Source organism: Heterocephalus glaber, unplaced genomic scaffold, assembly GCF_053883595.1.
Source record: "Heterocephalus glaber isolate CG9 unplaced genomic scaffold, H.glaber_assembly_v1.0 deba00001429, whole genome shotgun sequence".
Classification (NCBI taxonomy): Eukaryota; Metazoa; Chordata; class Mammalia; order Rodentia; family Bathyergidae; genus Heterocephalus; species Heterocephalus glaber.
The window spans coordinates 35459285-35481793 of record NW_028258294.1 but is presented as its reverse complement, the minus strand read 5'-3'; the positions used below and the strand labels follow the sequence as shown (position 1 = coordinate 35481793).

The window sequence follows — 22509 nt, the reverse complement described above, 5'->3', positions numbered from 1 at the left end:
CATTGCTAGATTCAGTGTTCCCACAGCGCCTCCGAGGCCACCCCCCACCCCATCTTGACTCCACCCCCACCGAGCAGCTTCTCCCAGACGCCGGCCGCTAGGGGTCACTGCCTCCCTTTGTCTGCGACCGAAGCGGGCAGCCCTCACTCCGGCCCTCTTCCTGGCTGAAAGGCGACCGAGGGGCATCTGGGGGCCTGAGAGGGATCCCACAGCCGCCGCTCGCATCCGCCTTTGCTTGGGCCCGGGAGTTGCGGGCGGAAGGGGGGGCGGAGGCTGAACCGGCCAGGCCGACGCGCGCCGGGGCCAGGAGTGGGTTAACGCTAACCCCTCCCCCCGGGCTGACATCACGGACTCCACGGCTGGAGCTCGCGAGTGAGAGAAAGAGAGGGAGAGGACTGAGCGCGGCTCGCCTCGGCGCCCAGGCAGCTCCACATTGTTGCGGATCGCTGGCACCCGGCAGAGCGGCGGCGGCGGGGACGCGCGGCGCACCCGGCGGGTTCTCCAGGCGCCCAGCCCCACAGCCCGAGCCGCACGGGCAGCCGGCTACCGAGCTGCAGCGCACGCCGCCGCCTGGGCCCCGACCCTCTGCGCCGCCCGGGTTCGTCCTGCCACCCCCGGAGGACGGCCGGCCATGGACGCCTGCAAGTTGGAGCCGAGCGGGAGAGTGTGAGCGCGCCGGGGGCTGGGAGCCCGCGCCGCGCAGCCCGGCAGCCGAGTGCGCCGGGGGTGGGTCCCTCTCCCCAGCCCGGCTCTGCGTGGAAGAAGAGGGCGGGGACCGGCGCGGGGAGGAGAACGGAGGAGGCGAAGGGGGCATGACTCGTGCAACTTGCGGCGGGCATCTGCCGAGCTTCTGAGCCGGGGCAGCCCGGGCCCGGATTGCGGCCGCGCGCGGAACCCACCCAGCCCACCCCGCCCCGGCCGACGGCTGCGGCTGACCTGGATCCTCCGAGAGCCTGCGGGCCGCCAGCGATCCGCCGTCGTCTTCCGGGCTGGTTTCTGGAGCGCGGGGAGCGCCCTGCTCACCGCCCCTCTCGCCGGACCCGGAGACCCCGATGGCTCGGATGGGGCTTGCGGGCGCGGCTGGACCCTGGTGGGGACTGGCTCTCGGCTTGACTGCGCTCTTCCTCCCAGGTAAGCGTGTTCACCTCTGCCTCCCCACCCACCCCCACCCATCCAGCGCCTCCCCGGGGCTGGGAGCTGAATGGCGGGCACCACCACCGGGCTGCAGGGAGTGAACGAAGACAGAAAAGTTGGGTCACGGCTCGGGTAAGGGGGGCAGAAGGTGGCACAGCGGAGAAAGAGAGGTTGAGAAGCCATACAGCCTGCCCTGCAGGGAAGCAGTCGGATGCATGTCTCTATGTAGCAAGAAAGCACTTTCTCCGCTCAGTTCTTCACAAAAATAATAATATGTAATAGCGTTCTATTTATTTAATAACCAGTTCTCAGCTCGAGAAGCAGTTTGGAAACACTGCATGTTACATAAATGCAAAATAATCACGGTAATCACCGTCTCAGGGCATGAGACAACAGCCCCAGGAGGAGGGCGTCAGTCGGAGCTGGTGGGCTACGGGTCGGGAGGATGCGGGGGGCTTCATTTCTTTCGTCGGCTGGTTGCCAGACGGTTTCGGGCCCTCGGGCCCCTCCCGCCCCACATCTCCCAGCGGACGCGGAGAGCCGGCTCCTGGCTCCTGCAGCAGAGGCGGCTTCTGGGCTTCTCGCTCACCTGCGGTCCTTTTCCTAGAGGGTGAGGCCCGGGCCCCTCGGGATCGAAAACTCCGAGCCTTGCGCGGGACTGGGCTCCGCCTGGGAACTCTGTTTCAGAAACGCGGGGGCTCTCCCTGGAAGAGACACCGCGGGCTTCGTGCCAGCCAAGGTGGCTGCATGACCCACTTTTCCAAGGGACCGTGAGGGCGTTCCGCGTGTCCTTCCTCGAGTGCCGGCAACCGAGGGGTTAACTTCAGCCCTGACCCCGGGGTAGCCCTCAGTAACCCACTCTGAAGGGTGGAGTGGGTGTAGAGGCGGGACCGGCCCGGGCACATTGTGCTGGGGAATGAGCTGGAAAATGCGTTTAGGAGGCAAATCTAGGAAGCAAATCCGACCCGGGTTCCCTCGCCTGGATTAACCCTTTGGGTCCCTGGGGAAGCTACTGGGCTTCCAGCCTGACACCCGATTTGGGTCAAGGTGGGGCCAGGGTCCCTCTAGCCCTCTGGGAAGAAACCTGAGATGACCTCTGGCCCTAGCCAGGTAGGTTTTAGGGGATAAGGTGGCCCTTGACTTCTCACTTCCCGCTAACTTAGAGCACATGGTCTTTGCCTTGGTGGAAGGAGGGGCGTTGGAATAGAGACACATTCCTCCTGGGATAAGACCTATGGTGCTGCAGACTAGCTCCCCAGTTTGTTAAGGCACCAGCCAGGCTGACCAGATATGGGGCCTGTGTGCCATCTGGGAAGGCAGGACCCTGGCCTCGTTCACTTCTGTGCCCCTTCTCCTGCCAGCCATCCCACTGCTGGGCTTGGTGAAGCTCACTCAGTGGTGGATGCCAAGGAGAACAGTTTTCAAAAACAGGTAGGGGGTGTCCCCACCCCTGCAGCCCAGGTGCCTCCCTCCTAGGATGAGGGGAGTGGAGATTCACAAGTGTCGCTGCCTGCTTCCTAGGGGCACGCCTGAGCCCCTCCAAAAGTGTCTTGGTGAGACCAGGAGGTCTTCATCTCACACTAAACAACCCAAGAAGCCGACAGGGCTTAGATGCTCATGCTGCAGGACATGCCTGGCCACCAGGGTTTGGGCATCTGGGAATCCTTTGATTCCATTTGTTCACATCTAGAATCCAGAGAAAGCTTTCCTAGAGCTCTGGTAGTTTCTAGCACACTAGGGGTTAACCTAATCATGGGATGGACAAAGGGCTGGAAGGTTTGAGAAGGGGATCAGCTCAACCCTTTCCCCCCTCCTTTTGTTACTCTCTTCAGCTTTGTTGAAGGTTGGTTAATTCCATCTTGGAGGGGTGGGTCCTGCCATTCACTCAGGGTGGGGGCAGGGAGGTGACACTCACCTGGTTCATGGTGGATAACCCCACACACACTAACAGTCCAGATGAAGGGGGTGGGGGGGCGTGCCTAAAACTGAACCTTGGCTGAGACAGGCACTTTAGTGTTCTCCCACTGATAGTGTCTGATGGATGGGCAGCATCAAAGGTAACTGAAGTTCCCAGACTCACTTCCCAGTGCCTATGTGCCTGATGCTTGTGCTTGCTTTCTCTGGGGTCCACTGAGGGAGGAGGCAAGTGGATGTGCCCACTCTGACCCTTGGGGAGAGAAGGCTAGAAGGTCCACAAGTTGCCAGGCCAGCCCTCCCTTTGCACCACTCCCCAACTCCCTCTCAATTACTCGCTTTTGCTTCTCTCTGATGACTTGCCAATCTGCTGCTCTTTTTTGGGTTCTCCTGAACTGTGACAGAAAATGTTGAGTGGGTGGGGGTGGAGGAACCCCCCATGTGTGTGATGGCCCCTGACTTCAAAACACTCCCAATCTGGCAACGGAAGTGTGCACACAGAAGTGTTTTGACATTGTCGACTGTACCAGGCAGGGTAATGAAGGCCCACGAGCCTCTCTTTGTTTCCTGAGATGAGTCTGTGGTTGCTTTCCTCTAACTTAGAGGAAAGGGTCAGTGGGGCATTGGACCACAGCCTGAAGAGGGACTGGGCAGCCCAAAGAAGAGGAGGAGGCAGAGAACCTGCCTGAGAAGCAGGTGTCCCACCCACACCACACCCTCCCTAATTGGCTTCCCCACACCTTTTGTCTGGAAAGAGAACACACACCCCAGGTGTTATGCACACCCTCGGAAGACCTGTCCAGCCACCATGTACCCCTCTCCAGCTGGTGCTCAGCTCCCTGTCATGGTGGTTTCCTTTGAAACTCCCAAGTGTGGGGGCTGTTGGCTTATTTTCCTCTCTCCCCATTTCCCACAGACTATGCTATGCTTGGGGGTGCTGGGCAGGGCATTATAGCAAAGCCAATTCTGCTGACCTGGGGCTTGCAGTGTGTGTCCACAGCCGTCTTCAGGCCTGATTATGAGGCAGCTCTGTGGAGGGTATCTCAGAATCCAATTCAAGGCCTCATCGTCAAGGTTGGAGGGGAGGAGGAGACACTGCAGAGCCTGGGCCCTGTGGCCTGCCTGAGTGGCTTAGAAGGTATCTCCTAAACCTGGACTTTTGAGCATGTGGCATAGTAGCCCCTGGGGGTCTGATGCTGGTGGAGATCAGGAGTGCTGTCAGTTTCTTCGCTGACCACTTGGCTTTGCACAATTAATCTACCTTGTCCATGTTTGGGCTGCCTGACCTATGGGCCCTGTGGTATGCTGCCAGCATGGTTGTGCCAGCCAGAGCCCTAGTGCTGACAGCTGAGCTAGTGGGCCAGGCTGGAAGGGCAGAGGGGCAGCTCCAGTTGCTGTATCTGTGATGCTGCTATTGTTTAGCAGCTGACTAATGTTCATTGTTCAGCACAAATAGAAAACACCCAAGGGAGGTGTGAATGTATCTTCGATTTTTTTATTGTATCTTTCCTGGTTAACCTGGTAAATGGAATACCTCCTACCTGAGGGAGGAGCAAATAGAGAGGTAACTATATATTCACCTGTTTGGATGGTTTTTTTTTTTTTTTACTTTGAACATTTGCCAGGTTAGAATGGACATTAGCCAGTTGTGGAACTTGGCCTATATTTCTGACATTTCCACCTTTGGTCTAAACTCTGTGTGTGCATACACATGTGGAGGGTTTTGTGTATTTGTGTGGTTGATCTACAATTTACTATTGCAAGTGCAGATCCATGGGGACCAGGATTAGGAGGTGTGTACACGCATTAACTGTGGGTCACCATGGAATTGGAGCCATAAATATATAATAGCAAATGGATGTTCACACATAACTGATTTCCTATGGTATACTGATGGATTTTTGTGAGTGGTTTTGGCCCTTGATAATGCCTGTATTTATGTCAGAGTGTCAGTGCAGGTAACTTTGAGAAAAGACCCAAGATTTGCCCTTGGCCAGCTCTTTCCAGGATGAGCTGCCAGGTCTAGGTCCTTTGGGGGGTGAGAAAGAAACCTGGATGCTGTTTCCTTTTTTTTCCTCTGCCCTTGGCTTTAGACAGCCTCTCCATCCTTGCAGGGAGGTGTCTGAGACCTTGACAATTACCTGGAGAGACTTTCCTCTCTTGTTAGCCTCTGTTGTCTCCCTGGCCAATAAAGCAGTGCTGGAACCTGGCGTTAACTGGGCCCTGGCCTGCCCCACGGGTTCTCATGATCCCTGAATGGCTGGGAGGAGCCAAGGGAGACAGGTTTTCAGCTCCTAATTTGGCATCTTTGCTTCCTGCATTGGCATTTGGGAAAAAGAATCATGGCAGAGGCGGGGGGTTCACATACCTTGAACTTTATATAAAGGTTATGATTATGGGCTTTGGATTTCCATTAAAAGAAGTACAAAGTACAAGGGCCCCAGGTCAACAACATATGAATGCCTGGATTTATCCTGGTTTGAGTGGCAGAAGGAAGGACCCCACTTGTTAGAAAAGAAGCAGGAAAGAAGGGCAAGGAATAGAGAGAGGGCAGCCACAAAAGCCCAATACCCCTTGCCCAAGGCCAGCTGGGAAATATCCCCACATGATGCCTGCCCTACTCCATGGAGACAGGGTCTGCAGAACCAGCAGCAGATGTGCCGGCTGGGGCAGGAGGTAACTTAAGATCTGAGCAGGGATCACCTTGCAGAAGGAATGCCCTGAGCTGGAGATAACACCCCCTTAGTCCAATTAACCCTTGAAGCTCTGGATTCTCATGTTGTTTGGGCCTGGGAAGTGGAGAAAGTGAAGAGATGTGAGAAAACACATCAGACATACTGTCAGAACCTTGACCCATTCCACAAGGAGAGATGAACTCGGTGTAACAGGAGGGACTCAAGAGGGTCACAAAGAAAGACTCTCCAGCAGCAGATTGTAGCCAATTCAAGGCAATGAATAACCCCAGATTTATCCTGGGCAAGGACTGGGGAAGGCCATAGGTATATATTCTTGAGGCTCGGGGAGCTGTGCTTTTCATGGTTCCTCAGGGAGGGCATGGCAGCAGATACCTCGGTCTTCTCCTTGCAACCTGGTGGTGATCCCACCTTGGTGGCCCAGCACAGTGAGACTGCAAAGTGGGGCCAGCTGAACTGGGTTGGAATCCCCGCTCTCCAGATGGCTAGCTGAGTTACTTGGGGAGAGCACTTGATGGGCCTCAGTTTTTCATCTGTAAATGGGTTTCAGATAATACAGATTTCCAAGGAGGTTTGTAAAGATGAGATTGAGAATAATGAATGAAAAGTGCTTAGCACATTGCCAGGCATTTGGTAAACATGCAGTAAAGAGGGGTAACTTCTCTCATCCCTATGTCTTTTCTCTGAATAGCTTTGCCCTCTCTGAGTCTGCTCATTGGTCAGTGCCACCATTATGGTCCCAGGAGAAAAAGCCACTCATGCCCACTCACTACTAGCCCCACCTCCCTTGCCTCCAACTAGCACTGCTCAGGAAGTAAATCCCTGCCCCCTCTTGAAAATAATGACCCAGGCCCAGCAATTGCAGAGCAGCAGGGCCTGCAACCAGGGGGACTTGGGTGGCCTGGCTGGCTGCAGGCATCTGCCAGCCCAGCCCTGTGGTGGTCGAGTATGACATAGGCAGCAGGTGCTGTGCAGCTTTTGTCCCCCAGCATGTCGCTCAGAGCTCTCCCAGCACCCGCGTCACTCCCTGGCTGGAACGCAGCTGGGGCACCATTGCCCATCTGGAACGCTTGCTGTGACAGCAGCCTGGGGCCGACAGGGAGGCCAGGGACACAGCCCCTGCCTCCCTTCAAACTTCCACACTTGTGGGGAGGGTGGGCAACAGGACCCTCCCTCTAGAAGTGAGATGGAACCAGCTAGATAAGACAGAGCATACCTCTGGGATGGGAGCATCCTTCTCTTTTTGTTCTCTTGAATTCTCCTGCAACACTGTAATAATAACAGTTTATGGCCCTCTTTACAGCATGGAGTTTGAGCAGATCAGTGGTCTCTACAACCCTCATGAGTGGTATTGGCCTCAGTATTACTTTCATTTTACAGCTGAGGAGAGGTGAGGGTTAGGCTTGGTAACTTGCTGCCTATCTCATGCCAGTGTGGCCCCATTAGGCACCAGGACTTCTGACCACAAGTGCAGTAGATCAGGATGAGGAAATGAGCGGGGATGGACACACGGTAGAGGTGAGCCGGACCCCCATAGAAGGTGTCCATTGTGTGGCCAGTTACTCCACCACCAGCTGTCATCCTCCTCGAACAGAAAGCCAAGCGTGGCAGCTCCCTGGGGAATCAAGGGATATGCTGAGGATGTGGTTGGAGAGGAGCCCAGCTGGAGCTGACCATGGAGCCCAAGTTGGCACAGAGCACGGGATGCCTTATGACCACAGCTGAGGGGCAGAGGGAGTAGTGTCCTACCAGACACAGAGCGTTCATCTGCCCCCAGCAAAGTGGGTTGAGACACAGGCAGGGCCCTGAGGTGTAAGTGTGGACCTCGAGGCACAGGGTAGGGTGTGGGCCTGGCTTAGGGCAGAGAGCAGGTGTTCAGAAAGCCTCATGGACTAGATGGAGCAGCTGAGAGCAGCAGAAGGACAGGACTTGGCAAAGAGAGTTAATTCTATCTCCTGGGCCACCCCCACCCGCTCTGGTCTGTATAGACCCCAATTTCATTCCCAGTTTATGAGGAGTCTCATTACCAAGCCACAGACAATAAAACCTGCCTGACCACTCTGGCCCGAATCTCATTAGAGGACATTAGTTCCGCTGGCTGGTGGCTCTGTTGGGACATAGCTGTAGGCGTGGCCTGGGCGTCACAACAGGCCATTGGCCATGGATGCAAGAGTGCCATTGGGAGTCTGAGTTCAATTTATGGGCTTAAATAGAGTTCCTCCTTCCAAAGACCTGAATGCATGCTCCCTAAAGCCAGAAACTTGGGGTCTCTTCCGCCCACATAGACTCTCTGTTCTGCACCATGCCTGAAGGGGAGGAGGACACAGCTCCCTCTGGGCTATTCCAGGAGTCTGCCTTCTCTGGGAGGGGCTGGCAGCAAAGAACATCCTCCTTCCCTGGAAGAGGACCTTTGGGGCCAGGGCAGCACACCAGAGGCCAAGGCTAGAGTCCTCACAGCAGCCGTGGCCTGAGTCTTGGCCTATCTTTCCATCCAGAAGCAGAAGGAAGGGACATTTTACCTGCCTATGAAAGCCTGAGAAAGCCAGCTCCTTCCAAGAGCCACCTGCAGCCTTGGCATGAGCTTCCAGGTCCCTCCCTGAGGTTGAGTTCCTTGGTGGGGGCTTGGATTCCATATCAGGGTTCTTCACACCAGAGATGAGACCATTTCTATCTTAGTGATTCTAGTGCCTGTGAGCAGCCAGCCTCTGCTCTGCCTGTATCCCTCTCTGTGTTATCATTCTTCCTTGACTCTCACTGTATCAGAATACCACCATGGCTCGGGATGTCACCATGGAAAACAAGATCAGAGCAAAGGAAAACGTGCCCCCTCTTGGTACCTCAGGCTTGGTTGAAGGAAATGTGGACCAGGCCCAAATAACTGCTCCTAAGCATACCTGGGCTCCCTTGTATGCTCCGGTTGGGGGTCACATGTGTCAGCCCACACTTTGGCAGGTAAGCTGGCATTCCCACCAAATGAGTCAGTGGAGATGGGATCACCGATGTGTTTGGGCAACACGAGTGAGCTCTGCGCTGAGGAAGGAGGCTGAAGGCCTGTGTTGGCCATGGAAGATCCTTGCAAGGCCCTGCCTACAGCTTGTCTGAGGCTCAAGCCCCACCTGGGGTTGAGAGGTGGCTGCCAGGAGCTCTATTCACTATGCCCTGAGCCACACCCCACATGGTTCCCTCTTCAGTTCTTGTATCTTGTGGGAAAATGCTGTCAAGAGTGGTAAAGAAGGTACCTCAGAGCCAAGCCAGCCCTGTGCCACTTCATGTGAGTCCTACTATAGAGGCTAAATGCCCACTCACATGCTTGTTGGTACCATTGTGGCTGCAGCCCTGGTTTATACCTCACCCTGACTCCTGGCTCCAATGTGCCCACACAGCCACTTAGATGAATACACCTGAGTAGACACTCATATGCCCAGGAGCATGGGATAACTGCCCCTCCTTCCCCGGTTCACCACCCACTGTCCTCTCCCATGCTCCTCTCTGTTCATGCCAAGTGCTTTCCTACCCCGGTGCCTTTGCACATGCTAGTTCCTTCACATTCTCCCTATTTCCCATAAATATTAACTCTAAATGCTGAAGTCAAGAATCACTTTTATCATGAAGCCTTTAATAGGCCAACCCCATTCCAGTGAAGGTAACTTCTTGCATCTCAAAGCCCCCAGCACCTCATCCATGCCACCCTGTGACAGTCATTACTCTCATCTTGCTAGATAGTTACTGAGATTTATTGTCTCCACAAAACAAAGAACATCACTGCTGATGGGGCTTGGTTTCCTCAGGGAACACAGTGGAGCAATGCACATGCTGTATGGAGAGATGGTTGCTTGTGTGGACTGTGGATGATGATGATAATAAGAAGAATAGCAAACTTCCTGAGAGTTCCTGGGTACCAGGGACTGTTGGAAGCATCTTACATGTAATGTAGTAACTGGCTTAATTTTCCTATCAACTCATATGGAGTTATTTCTATTCTCCCCACTTTCACATATGAGAATACAAGGCCCAGGCAGGATTTGGCTAACTCGCCCATGGTCACACACCTAGTAAGTAGCAGAGCAGGAGACAGGTCCAAAAAGTCAGGCAAGTGCCTCTGACCCTCAGACATGTGGCTAAGGTGCCTCTTTTCCGGGGGGGGGGGGGCAGGAGAGTAATAGAGGAGACAGCTTACTAAGCCAGGTCTAATGCTTCCACAATCGTCCACCACCTCCACAGAGTCCCTCATTACTTACACTCGTGTCCCTTTGATCATACAGGGATAACCAGGCGATGCGGTTGTATATCCCTGGAGCATTTGGGGAGTTATTGGTGCTGTGTTCTGGGAGACTCCATAGTAGCACTGGTGTGTTCTTTGGATAGCTTAGAAGTATTAGAAGTGTTATGTTTCTCCTGCCTGTTATGTCTCTTCTTCTGCCTCTTCTGCCTCAGGAGTATCTGCATGGTTGCGCTGCCATGATATGTCCTGGTGTTACCACTCTTTCATCCTCCGAGGCAGGGACCACTGATGCCATTGTGGAGCCTCCCACCACAATGAGACCAGCGGCAGGTGTAGTGGCTTTTCTACAAGAACCTGCCTGAGACCACCCCCAACTGCTGTTCTCAGGCTGGCCCTGGGTCCTGGGTGGGTCCAGAGCTCAGTAAGCTGATCCTATGCCAGCCCATCCTAAACTAAGAGAGGGCAGGGAAGGATTTAGGGTGTTCACCTGCACTGCTGCTTTGATCTCCTGGGATAAAAGGGCTGATGCTTCCTCTGCTCCAGGAAGTATGGTACAAGGTACTGGGATAGAGGCACTTGATCTGGGGCCAGGCATCCTGGCCTCACAGAAGGAGAGAACTACCCCAGAAGCAGAAAAATCAAGACCCCCTCCTGGTGTCATGGCTCAGGACTAAGTGGCATCTCCAGTCAGTACACGTGCAGATTGTCTTCTTGGGGTTACCCATAGCCAAAGCTCCTCCCAGGACCCCTGATCCTGTAGGTCACCATGTAGGCTCAGGCCTCACAGGCTCCCTTGCTTAATTAGGAAGGTAACTAACTGAAGAACAGTCATCTGATCCGTTTCGACGCCAAAGAGAAATTCCTCCTGGACCCTCTGCTGTTGCAGATTATCCATGCTCCGTTAGCTTGAATTACCACACGGCTTCTGTGGCCAGACACCAGCCAGACCCGGGCAGTAGGCTCCTGGGCTGGAATCTGCCCTGTACCTAGGAAATGGGTGGAAACCTTAGGAGGAAGGTGAGCTTAGGACCTGCCTAAGTCCCCCACCAGAACCAAGGATTTCCCAGTGAGCACTAAGGGTCCCCATGCCCAGGACCTGCAGATGATTGTTCCACTCTTAGACCAAGTCACTCTTATGCCCCTCTTCTCTGCTCCCTGAGGCTGGACTTCCTTGTTGGGGTTTGAATCCATGGCAGAAGCATCATTCAGCAGCTTCCAGGTTTAAATTGGAGCAGAAGCAGAGACAGGCATCTCCCAGAGTGTAAATAAGATCGGAGCAGAGCAGCCACACTGCTGGATGATTTTATTATGATTGCCCACCTCCCCCGCCCTCAAACTGCCTCAATCTCATTGGCCTAGATTGCTGCACCTCTCAGAATGATGGATGGATCTCCTCTCCCTTCCCAGGCAGGATGGCCAGCCCTGCTACTGAGACACCCTCCTACCCTTGCCCTTCCCAGATTTATTCCCTGTATTTATGGTACCCAGAGAGTCATCAGTGTCCTGGGCCGGCTGAGCACTCATTATCTCTGCACTTGATGGATGGGCCTTTGGAGGGACTTAGGCGACACCCCCCCCCGCTCCCCTGTGCCCCCCTCTGCCCTGGCCATAGCATGCCTCCCAACTCTCCCAGGAGTCAGATAATGGTCTAGGGTCAGTGCTGAAGGGAAGCAGCAGTGATGGAGAAGGGAAGGCGCTAAAGTCTGTGGCGCCCACCTCTGAGTGCCACTGCCTCCTTGAGAACAGTCCCTGTGGCCTTCCCCATCCCCTAGCACCATTCCCAGGAAATGGCCCCATTACCCTCTCCCACTCCATTATCCCACCCTCACTGCACTGTGTACACAGTTTGCACTGTAATAATAATGTGTGGTTTATGTGTTTCTTTACAAGTGTTTTTATGTCCTCTGTACGTATGTGAGGAGGGGTGTGTGTGTGTGTGTGTGTGTGTGTGTGTGTGTGTACGTGTGTGTATGTGGATATGCATGCACATGAGGTCACCTGCTATCTGTGTGCATATGTGAGCCTGCTCCTGATTACACTGATCGCCATCTTCATGAGGCTAAGGCTCCTACCCAGCTGCTGCGGTTAGGGGCAGAGCAGAGCCTGGGTTATTAGAGGTGGGGATGGAGAAGAGTAAGAGAAGAAGAAGGGGAGGCAATCAGAAATGATGACCATCTGAGTCAGGGTCTACACTGCCCCTCAGCCACCATTCAGAGAATGGGACAGAGGTCAGTTAGATAATTTTTTTGTCTATAGGATCACAAACAACTAGTTTGACTATTTTTCTCCTCTAAATTGACTAAACCCACCAATTACTTTGGAGCCAAATGATCTTAGTACTTAATGACTTCCGTGTCAGCATGTACATTGGTATCTTGGATATCTTGTCTTCCTCTAAACTTAAGCTCTTTACCTCTAGGATGGGAGAGATCCTAGGAGGCTTACAAGAGGTAAATAATGCATGGAGTTGAAGGAGAGATTGTCTTAGCACCAAGAGGCTACTGTCAGCCACTGCTTGCCCAGGGACACTAAATTTAGAGGAGGGTCCAATCCCCAAAGGAGGACCCCTTCCAGGAGCATGTGGCCAGAATGCTGCAGGAGTGGTCCCTTCACCTGGGTGGCCAACATGGATGGGTACATCAGGGCCTTGGCTCCCATAGGTGCCTCCACCCATGGGTGGTCACCTGGGAAGATGCCTGGTGGCTCTTGGGAGCTACCTAGGCTCCCTTATTAAGGGATAGCTGGAAGGAAGAACTAAACAAGAGGTACAGGATTCTGACTTCCCTAAGTGCCCTATGCGAGATTTTGTGGAATCCCCTTGCCCTTGGCATTGTGAGAGTGGGAGGCAGTGTCATTGCTGTATTTACTAAATGGTGTGTCCCCTGAGTACCAGCCATGGATGTGGGATCTGAGGACACAGCGGCAAACACAATGTCCTGGATAGCATTTGACCTCTGACTTCCTGCACAGCTGGTGACACCAGAGTATGTCAGTTCCTTCAGGCAGGAATGGCCACCGTGCAGAGGCCTGGCTTGGTAGTCTAGAGAAAGAGCTGAGGCCTGGTGGGTCATTCCAGCATGAGCCTCTTGCCCTCCCTTACCCCTCTCTGCATGTACATGCTGGGGCAATTGTGGCTGTCCTGGCACTGTGCCCTCCTTCACACTGCAAGGTGAGCCCTCTTGTCCCCCTCCTACACCTAGGTCTGGAAAGTGCCATCCAGCAGGGGCCCCATGAAGATACCTCACTGCCCCGCAGGGGAAGGTAAAGAGGGCAATCCACATTGGAAGGGAAATCAAGAACTGCAACACACCATTCCAGCCCTAAAACCCCCTACCCACATCCCTACCACTTGGCTGATCCTTCAGCTTCAGCATGAATACCTCCAGTGGCCAGAAACTCACTCCCCACCATGGAAACCCTTACAGCCCCAACCACCCCAAATTCCCTCTCACACTGAGCTGAGATCTATGTCCCTGAGGCTCCCGCCCACCAGTCTTGTCTCTGTCCCTCAGAATTGCATGGGACATATCTGATACCACACATGATGTCCTTCAGACACTCAAAGACAGCATGGGCTCCAGAGTTTCCTCTCTGTGGGCTCAGGTGACCCACTGCCACATGCCTCACCATCTCAGGTGCTGTTCTCAGAACTAAGGTGTGAGACCCCACCGTAACAGCAGGGGTGCCCGATCTTGAACCCAGTGTTCCAGGTGTGGACTGAGAAGAGGGGATTTCAGTCTGGGTTTCCTGCACTGAGCCCCAGCTGCCTGCGATCTAAGAGGAAACAGTGGGTGGATTGTCTTGTCTACAGGCTTCCCACCATCCTCCATCCCACCCTTTCCCACCCCTGTTTTCCTGTGGATTAACAATAAATTTTGGTGCAAGATCTGCTTATCTGCAGTGGAAATTAAGGACTTAAGTTGGTTAAGGGGAGAGAGCATATTGCAGAGGATCAGGGTGCCAAGGGGTGGGACTGGGGGATGGTGATGGTGCCAGCCAGGGCTGGGGGACACAACCCTCTGCTTGTATTAGTCACCCTAGTGGCATCCTGAGCTGGCATCCCCAGCTGCCTGTGCCCTCCTGGGGACAGATGCAGGGCCACTTTGGAGTAGGGTGGCAGCTTTGGAAGGAGGTGCACCACAGGGCTACCACAGGTGAAGCCATATCCTGGCAGCCTCTCATTTTGCCCACTGGCATCTCATGACCCAGTGCAGTGGCTCTGTGGCAAATCAGGGCCCTAGGAGGGCAAGCCATGGCCTGTGGCAGGGTGGGGCACTCGCTTTTTGTTATTAGCATATAGGAAAATTCTGCAGTGGGAAGAACCAGGGCCCCCACTCCATGGCTGGTCCATGAGGACCATGCAGGGACTGGCATGACCCTCAGGTGCCCACCATGGCATCCTCACTTCCTTGTTGAGACTGGCATAGCCACTGGCCAACCTGGCTCTGGCAGCCTGAAGTTGAGGGGCTCTTCTAGCCCCAGAGAAGCTGAACCTCTCTTTATCCCAAGGATAAAGAAGCCTTCTTGAATGGCCAGGAAGGGCTCACTCAGGGTCTGTCCTCCATGGGCCTCCACCTCCCCAGCTCCACCTTCCCCTTCCCCAGGCTGGCATCAGCCTCCCTGGCATCAGCCCGGCTCCCTAACGGGATGCAGAGAGCGCCATGGTGTGGCACAGGGCTGACAAGGCCACCTGCTTCTCTTCTCTGAATACCTTCCCAGCCTGCCCCTGAGGCTGTGAAAAGGAAGATGACTGGAAAGCTAGCCCATGAGGGAGCTAGACGCTAAGAGGGAAGGGGTCAAGGACATGGCTGCCACCCAGGCCAAGCTCAGGACCTGCCCCAAAGAACACTTCCAATCACCATTATGCACTGGTAGCAGCTACCAGGAAACCAGAAGAGCAAAACTAGAGGTGGACCAAGAGAGGGGACAGGAAGGGACATGGCAGAAAGATGGCAGGGTAGTGTGTTTCACTCTAGTGAGAGAGAAGCCAGAAATTGGGCCCTCAAGTCCAAGAGTCTAGCTGGTTAATAATTAGTAACTTGGGTTAATAAACGACTGGTGTTTTTTTCTCCAGTTTCGGCTCCCTGTCCCTATTCCCCAACCCTGGAGATCTTTCTAGACTATGGCCAGGCCAGAAAGAAGCTCCTGCCCCTGCCCTGGGCCACCACCTCCCAGGCAAGATTCACCCTCTGACCCTCCCCTGCTCTCCCCAACCCCCTCTTCTAGCTGGTTTCTGGTCTCCAGAGCCGGTGGTGTTTAATCTCCAGGAGATTAGTGACCTGCTTTCACAGCCCTCCCCCACAGGCTGCTTGGACACCCTTAGATATTCTCTACTGGAAGGCCAGGCCCTGTGACCACCCAGGGAGAGTTGAAGCCCTCCTCAGCAGTGCAGTCTGCCCCCGTTGACTCTCTTGGCTGTGGATCCTTTCTACTGGCCATTTCCCTAATCCATTAGGTGAGGTCTGTTAGTCTATCAACAGATATTCTTTGCACATTCATTGTGTGCCAGGTACCATATGTTAAGGAAAAAATGTATAAAGCAACTTGAAATGGGGTAAAAGGCATTATTCAGCTGGTACACTTCAGGGGGCACCTGAAGGCCAGCCAGCTCCAGCACAGTGAGTTTGGGTGAGGACGGGAAGGGCCACATGACCTTGGCTTTGCATTTTTCATATCTCACTGCTGGATGGAGGGTGTCCCTGTTTCTCTGGTGCAATCCTAGCTGGTGGCCATGAGAACTATTTTCTGGGGTTGTTTTTGTAGACCAGGCCAGAGGAGAGGGAGAGGGCAAAGGAAGAGAAGAGAAAGGCAGCAGTTGAAGCGAGGGACCTGGGAGGGGCTCCCGCCTGCCCTAATTGTCTGCATGTGCTGGGCTGAGAGTGCAGTGGTGAGGGGCCATCCTCACAGCAGAGTGGCCCTGGACCCAGGGGCAATGCACAGCCCTCGGCGGCTCCCTCGTGCTGCAGACTTAGAGACAGGCTGCGTGATCTATGCCAGGGCTCCCAACCTCAGCACCACTGACTTGGGCCCACCAAGTGGGACCCCAGTTGGACCCCACCAAGGGCTCTGTTGGGACCATCCTTGCTCTGGAGGACATTTAGCAGCATCTGTCCTCTCCCTCACTCCCCACACAGTATGACGTTGCTAAATAGCCCCTGGAGGACAGCCGGTCAGGAACTGGTGGGCTGGCCTTTCATCGCAGGTAGACCTACTTCTCCAAAGACACTTGCCACCCTTTTCTACGGACACACTCTAGGTTCCAGCCCAAACTCACTGCTCTGGCTCCTCTGCGCTTGTACCCCTCAGCAGGGTCACCTGCTGCTGATGGCTGAGCCACCTGTGAAACACCTGGCTCCCAGTGGCCCTCCCCAGGCCTCTCCCTCTGCCCCCCGGTACTGTGTTGCTTGGTACTCAGTCTTGGTACTTTCTCTTTTTCCCTTGCCTTCACTCTGAGCTACTTAAAAAAGGGCCTTAAATCTCTGCTGGCCCCAGTTCAGTGTCCCATAAATGTAGACTAAAGTGATGGGAGCTGGCTGGCTTCTCAACCCCAGTAGGCTCTGAGGTTTCCTGCTCCTGATCCCCTCTCTGTGTTGTTCTTGGCACTGTTTAACCTATAGCCAAGAGAGGAAAGCTTGCAATGCTTCTGTTTTTCCTGACACCTCCATACCCACCTCATTGTGTTCTCAGCAAACAAAATCATCTTTTTCTCCATTTGATCAACATTCACTAAGCACTGGGAGGCTCCGTGGTTTGTGTGTATGTGTGTATGTGTGTGTGCATGTGGATATGTGCGTGGCTTCACAGGCGGGTGCCAAGTGATGTCACATTTCTATGTGTGGGATGTGAGTGGGTCAATCAGAAATTCTACCATCCACACCAGGGTTTGTCATGGTGTCTTCTCTTCCACTGGTTGCTCTGCATCCATCTGGGCTTACCTTCTGTGTAAGCGGTGACCTCTCATCCCACCACGCCTGTACTTTTACTCTCCCCTCCATTTAGAGGGCCCTGCCTCACAGCCTGGCAAACTCCTACTCATCCTTCAAAACAGTGAGATCTTACCGCCTTGGGTGCACGCTTCCTTTTCTACCCCCCCATCATAGTTTTTTCCTTCTGTCATCAGGGTACTTTGCGAACAGTCCCATAGGAGCAGTGATCATGTATCCTGTGTCCTTGAGATCGGGGTCTGAATCCGTCACGGGCATGTGTTTATATTCCTAGTTGTTGGCACTTGATAGAGTCTTACTACGCATTAATTAAATAAATGGGAATAAACTGCTTATTTTGTTTTCCAAAGCATTTTCTTTGTACTGTGTTAAAAGTGTCTCTCTGTAATGACTTTGCTTAACCTTCCTGTACTGCTCCCACATGCCTCTGTGAATATACGCATGCATACATACCCCAGTGTTCAGCTGCACACATGTGTTTGGGTCTAGGTGCATGTACGGTGTGGCCCTGTTTTGGTGTTTCTATAAATTTAAAGGTGCTCAGTCCCCAGTGCTGCTCCCCAAGCTGATAGTCCCTCAACCTCCTCGTCCTCCACCTTTGAGAGCTGAAGGGGGAGGGCTGGGGTAACTGTTGGAGACCCCTGCTCCTGGGTTGCCTGTCCGTCCTGGGGTAGCCCAGGATCTGCAGGCTGGGTTGGGGGGCAGAGCCCTCCCTGGCCTAGTCACATCACACCCCTTCCCTATCCATCTCTGCCCTGTTTAATTGGAATTTGGCTAGTGGAAACCATCTGTTCTATTCCGTCCTGTTTCCATGACAACCAAGTGGCTTGAGACTAAGGTTGGTGGTGAGAGAAGTGGCCTGGGGGATGCTGGGTAAAAACAGCTAGGTCCTCCCCCTCAAGCCTGTCCGCCTTGCCCTCTCCTCTCTTCTGTGCCCTGCTTTCACCCCCAACCCAGAGTGAAATCAACCTGCCCCCTGCCTGAGAGCTGGGGTCCCCCAGTGTCACTCTGCCATCCCAGCCCGAGCCCAGCTCTTCCCAGGCCCTTTTTGGCTTCCTACACACAGGGTTCCTCTTCCCTGGCCTCCATTCATAAGTCCTTTCCACCGCAGACTGTCCCCTAGGAAAGGGCAGCATGGGGACCACATGACAGCCTACACTTGGCCTGTGCTATTGAGCCTTGGCCACCTTTGTCTTAGCTGCCACCTCACCCTCCCCGGGTGCCTCACAGGCTCCCTATCCTGCCCCTCCTTTGCAGGCACAGAAGGTTCACATATGATGGTCAATTTATTTTTCCCTCCACAGCCCACGTCCCAGTGCCCATTTCCCATAGATGACAGGGCCTTAGGAGTAGGGTGTAGCCTCCCCAGGGAACTAAGTACTACCTTAGGGCACCATGGAAAGACCATCTTTAGATAGGGCCAGTGAGCACCTTGGCCCCTTGCACAGTGACAGAGAGAAGACTTCTGAGCCCAGCACATATGATGTAGCAGCCTGAGGCGGGTGCCCCTGGACTCCCAGGAGCTCAGACAGACCCAGTGTGCTGGGATGGAAGGGAAGGTTTTCCTCTCTCTTCTCCAATAGCTAGTTCTGTTGTATGGTGTTATTTTCTGCCCTAATTTCTCTGTCTATGGCAAAGTCTCTCCGTGCCTGCTACATTACCAGGGACCCGCCTGTCTTCGAAAATAAGTGGTGCGCCTTGTCAGGTGACCTGTCTGTAGCCCTGGTCTCAGCAGTCACATGCATGATATGTAGGAAATAGTTGCTACAGTGTGTGTGGTGGGGGGGCGGGGGTGGCAGCTGCCTAGAGGTCTCTGCGGTCACCTCCTCCACCCCTTGCCATAGAGTCAGTCCTGAGCACCAGAGGGATGGTGACATCTCAGGCCCCAGAAGGTCATTGCTCACAGCAGCTGTGCTGAGCTGGGGATCCCCACATTTGGGGGCTGCAGCAGCCTGGCAGAGCTTGTCAACAACCTCCTCACCATCCTTCCTTCTTCATGCACTTCTTTCTTTTTTTATTAAGATATAATTCACATACCATAAAATTCACCCTTGTAAAGTGTGCAGTTTGGTGACCCGTAGCATATTCACAGAGTTGTGCGGCCACCATCCAAACACCTCAGAAAGAAATCAGAACCCAGTACACCAGCCACGCCCCTTTCCCTGCCCCCCCCCCGCCCCAGGACCACTTCCTGTGCCTGTACATTTGCCTGCTCTGGGCCTGTCACATACATGGAACGATACAGCTTGTGGCCCTTTATGACTCACACCTTTTGGCCATGTCAGCGCCCTACTTAGCATCAGTGGCACTCACTTGCCCACAAGGTGAAGTTCAGACCTTTGTTAACACAAGGCTCTTTTAAAACCACTCCTACCTTCCTTTTAATCACCCCCATACCCCCATTTGCCTTAGATTCCCAATGCTCTCACCACAATCATGCTTTTAAAGACAACCTTGCCCCTTCCTCTCCCTCTCACCTCCCTCTCTGAGGGACTGGTGCTCATCCTGCAAGACTCAGCTAAAAGTCTCTCCTCTGATGTGATACCCCATCATTCACAGATGGAATCACCCCTTCTTCCAAACTCCCATCACTTTTGGTCCATACTTTAAAAAGCAAACAAACAAAGCTTGGCACGTATCATGCAGAACTTACTTGTTTTCATGTCTGGGGCCCTTGCTAGACTGAGCTTCCAAAGAAAAAGAAAATATCATAGTCTTTCTGATTCCTTTACATTTTTCCAGCCGTCACTACTGTCAGCTCCACCAGAAATACATAATCACAGTGCCAGGCACATAGTGGATGCTCAGTAATGTTTTATGAGTCAGAGTAGGAGAAATAGAAGAACTAGAAACTATAGATTTAATCTGAGAGACATAACTCCATGGAAGAATGTGGAAGGAGTGGAGGGTTCAACAGCTTGGTGTAGCAGAGACAAGGTGGTTGTGACTGGGCCTGGAATATACCTTTGTGGGTGATCGGGAGAAAGCGGAGGCAGGGTCATCCCACCATGAGAAAGCACCCAAGTGGCCACTGGCATGGGTGGGCACATGACAGGGTGGAAGGCTTGGTAGGGATGGAAGCAGCCACAACAGAGAAGGTGGGGTAACCTTTAGGCACAAAAGGGCAGTGGTGGGTACAGGGGAGGGTGCTGCCAGTGGACAGGAAAACTGTACAAAAACCCAGAGGCAAGCAAGAGCCAAGCCTTAAGATATCTGGGAGTAGAGCCCAGCGTGGTGGAGGGAGAGGGCGATGGTGAAGCTGGGTGGGGAGAGTGAGCAGGAGCTCAGGTGCCCATGGAGCTTTATGACAAGGCAACAGCAGTGGCCCTACACATGCATCTGGTTGAAACCTCATCTGTCAAGGTCACTTAGAGATGGATAGACTTTCCCTGTTCACTCCAGTCACTAAGGGCAGCAGTGGAAATTACTGGAAGGCAGGTGATGCATCCAAATCCCTCTCTTCCTCCCCCAGCCCCATGGGGAAGAATTGAAGGACAGGAATGGATTTGAGTTCCCGGCCACATGCTAGCCTGTGCCCTTGAACTCTGTGCCAGCCCTCTGATCCTCAGTTTCTTCTACTGTAGATACTGGCCAACTGAGGATACAGGATGCTGGTGACAGCAACCCTGAGGAATTTATTGAGGATGGAAATGACCAGAAAGAGCTGGGTTGGTGTTTACCCTAGGTGTGCCGTGGGCACAAGGTAACCAATGCAGGAAGCAGAGGCCATTGTCCCTCTAATTCCTTGCCTCTCTTTTATGCCATATCCAAGGGATTAGAAGCCTTAATGGGGGCAATTCCATGCTGTTTAGTTGAAATAGACTTGAAAACAATCAGTACTGCGTGTAATTTCTGGGTATGGGGTAGGGAATAAATTTAGCTCCCCCCCTTGGTCCAAGGATAGAGATGTGCAGAGAAGATATACTTGGGTCTCTCCTTCTTTGTGGCACCCAGCAGTTCTCAGAGCAAAAAGAAGTCAGTCCTTCCTGCTGCTGGAGGATGAGGTGGGGTAAATGCAAGGGCCAGGCTGCAGTCTTCCCTAGTGGGAGTCACAGAAGCTGCAGACCTTCCTCACCGGGGTCCAGTTCCCAAGGTGGGTGCCAAGCAGGCCTTCTGCCCCAACAGAAACAAAGCTGTTGAATGGCCTGTTAATCTAGGATGCTGGTCTGCTGGTGTCAGTGCTGAATAGCGAGAGGAGGTAGCTTCTTCCCCTTGAATGAAAAGTTATTTGATCTCTGACAGAGGAAAAAGGAGGGGAAGGGGAAGAGAGAGGAGCAAGGGCCTGGCTCCAGGCCCAAATGGAGGCCACCACAGAGGGTTTTAGTTCTCCTAATAACAATCATAAATAAAGGAGAACAAGCATCTCTCTTGTCTTGGCTCAAGGCCATTATTTTGTGCAGGGCCTCCTGCTGCTCCTGCCTCTCCCACAGCTCAGGATGGGGATGTGGAAGACAGCTTGTCTGCAGGGAGGAGTAGTCACCACCTGTCTCACCTGCACAGGTGGGAGAGATGGGCTCCGCAGACCTGAGTGCACCCCTCCCCAACTCTCCGTGCCACTGAGGTGCCCCAGGTGGCTACAAGAGCCACCCACCCAGTCTCCCTGCCTCTGCTCCTCACAGTTTATTCCCAGGAGCATCAGTGATATTGTAGAAATAGCCCAGATCGTTGCGGCCCTCTGCTCATACCCTGCACCAGCTCCGAACTCACTCAGAGCAGCCTCTGTCATCTGGACCCTGCATCTCTGCCCCTGCCATGGGAATGTTCTTCTCTCAGGTAGCTACATTTGGGCTACTCGCCTCCTTTGCTTCTTTGCCGAAGTGTCTTTTCCTGGTGAGACCTTCCCAGGTCACCTTTTGCCAAAATAATCCTACACAAACTTTCTCTCACTCAAACTTTATCTTTCATTGCTAGAATCTAAGCTTCACCAGCACAGAGAATGTTTGTGTGTTTTGTTCAGTGCTGTACCCCCAGGACCTAATAAGTGAATGCCCCAGAGCACAGCCATTGCCTCCTAGCCTTGTACACATGAGCACACACATGTACATCCACAATGTCTTCTGCAAAATCCTGCTTCCCTAGGCCTGCTCCAGCGAGCCACCCCTGAGCAGTATGTGTCCCAGGTCCCTGCCCAGCCTCAGTGTGGGCTGCCCCTGACAGCACTCACCTCCTGCAGTCCCTATGGCATCTACAGAGTCCTCAACTCCTGTCCTGCCCACTTCTGAGGTCAGGGCTGTCTCCTATTTTACACTTGAGGAAACTAAGGTCAGAGAGTTAATGACTTGCTTGTACACACCACACCCTGTGCCCGCAGGGCCAGTGTGAAGCCGGAATCACTCTCGGGCCTTGGCCAGAGCTGTCCACATTTTCCTCGAATCTCTCTCAGAGCTACAGAAGAATGGCCAAGCACTTCTCCATCTATGGCCCACACCTGCCCACCTGGCCCAGTTGCAGGGAGGCCAAGCAGGGGAGTGAAGGCCACAGGAGGGAGGATGTCCTCTGTGAGCTGCGTCCCACCCAGAGCCAGGGGCAACCTGCATGCTGCCCTATGTCCAGTGCACCTGGCCCTCCTCCCTGGTGTGCACACAGGCCTGGCTGTGCTGTC

The 22509-nt window shown here is 53.8% G+C and overlaps 1 protein-coding gene across 2 annotated transcripts in view; it reads left to right on the top strand.

Moving 5' to 3' along the window:
- The first annotated feature begins 998 nt into the window (after positions 1-998).
- The window catches only part of Nectin1 (nectin cell adhesion molecule 1), a 61365-nt gene continuing 39854 nt past the window's right edge, over positions 999-22509 (top strand). The window contains exon 1 of one of the 2 annotated variants that reach the window (XM_004856806.4): positions 999-1131. In XM_004856806.4, the coding sequence (XP_004856863.1) occupies positions 1053-1131 (79 nt within the window). In that variant the 5' untranslated portion in view covers positions 999-1052. The remainder of the gene's footprint in view (positions 1132-22509) is intronic. The other variant, XM_087212537.1, reaches the window with a different exon arrangement.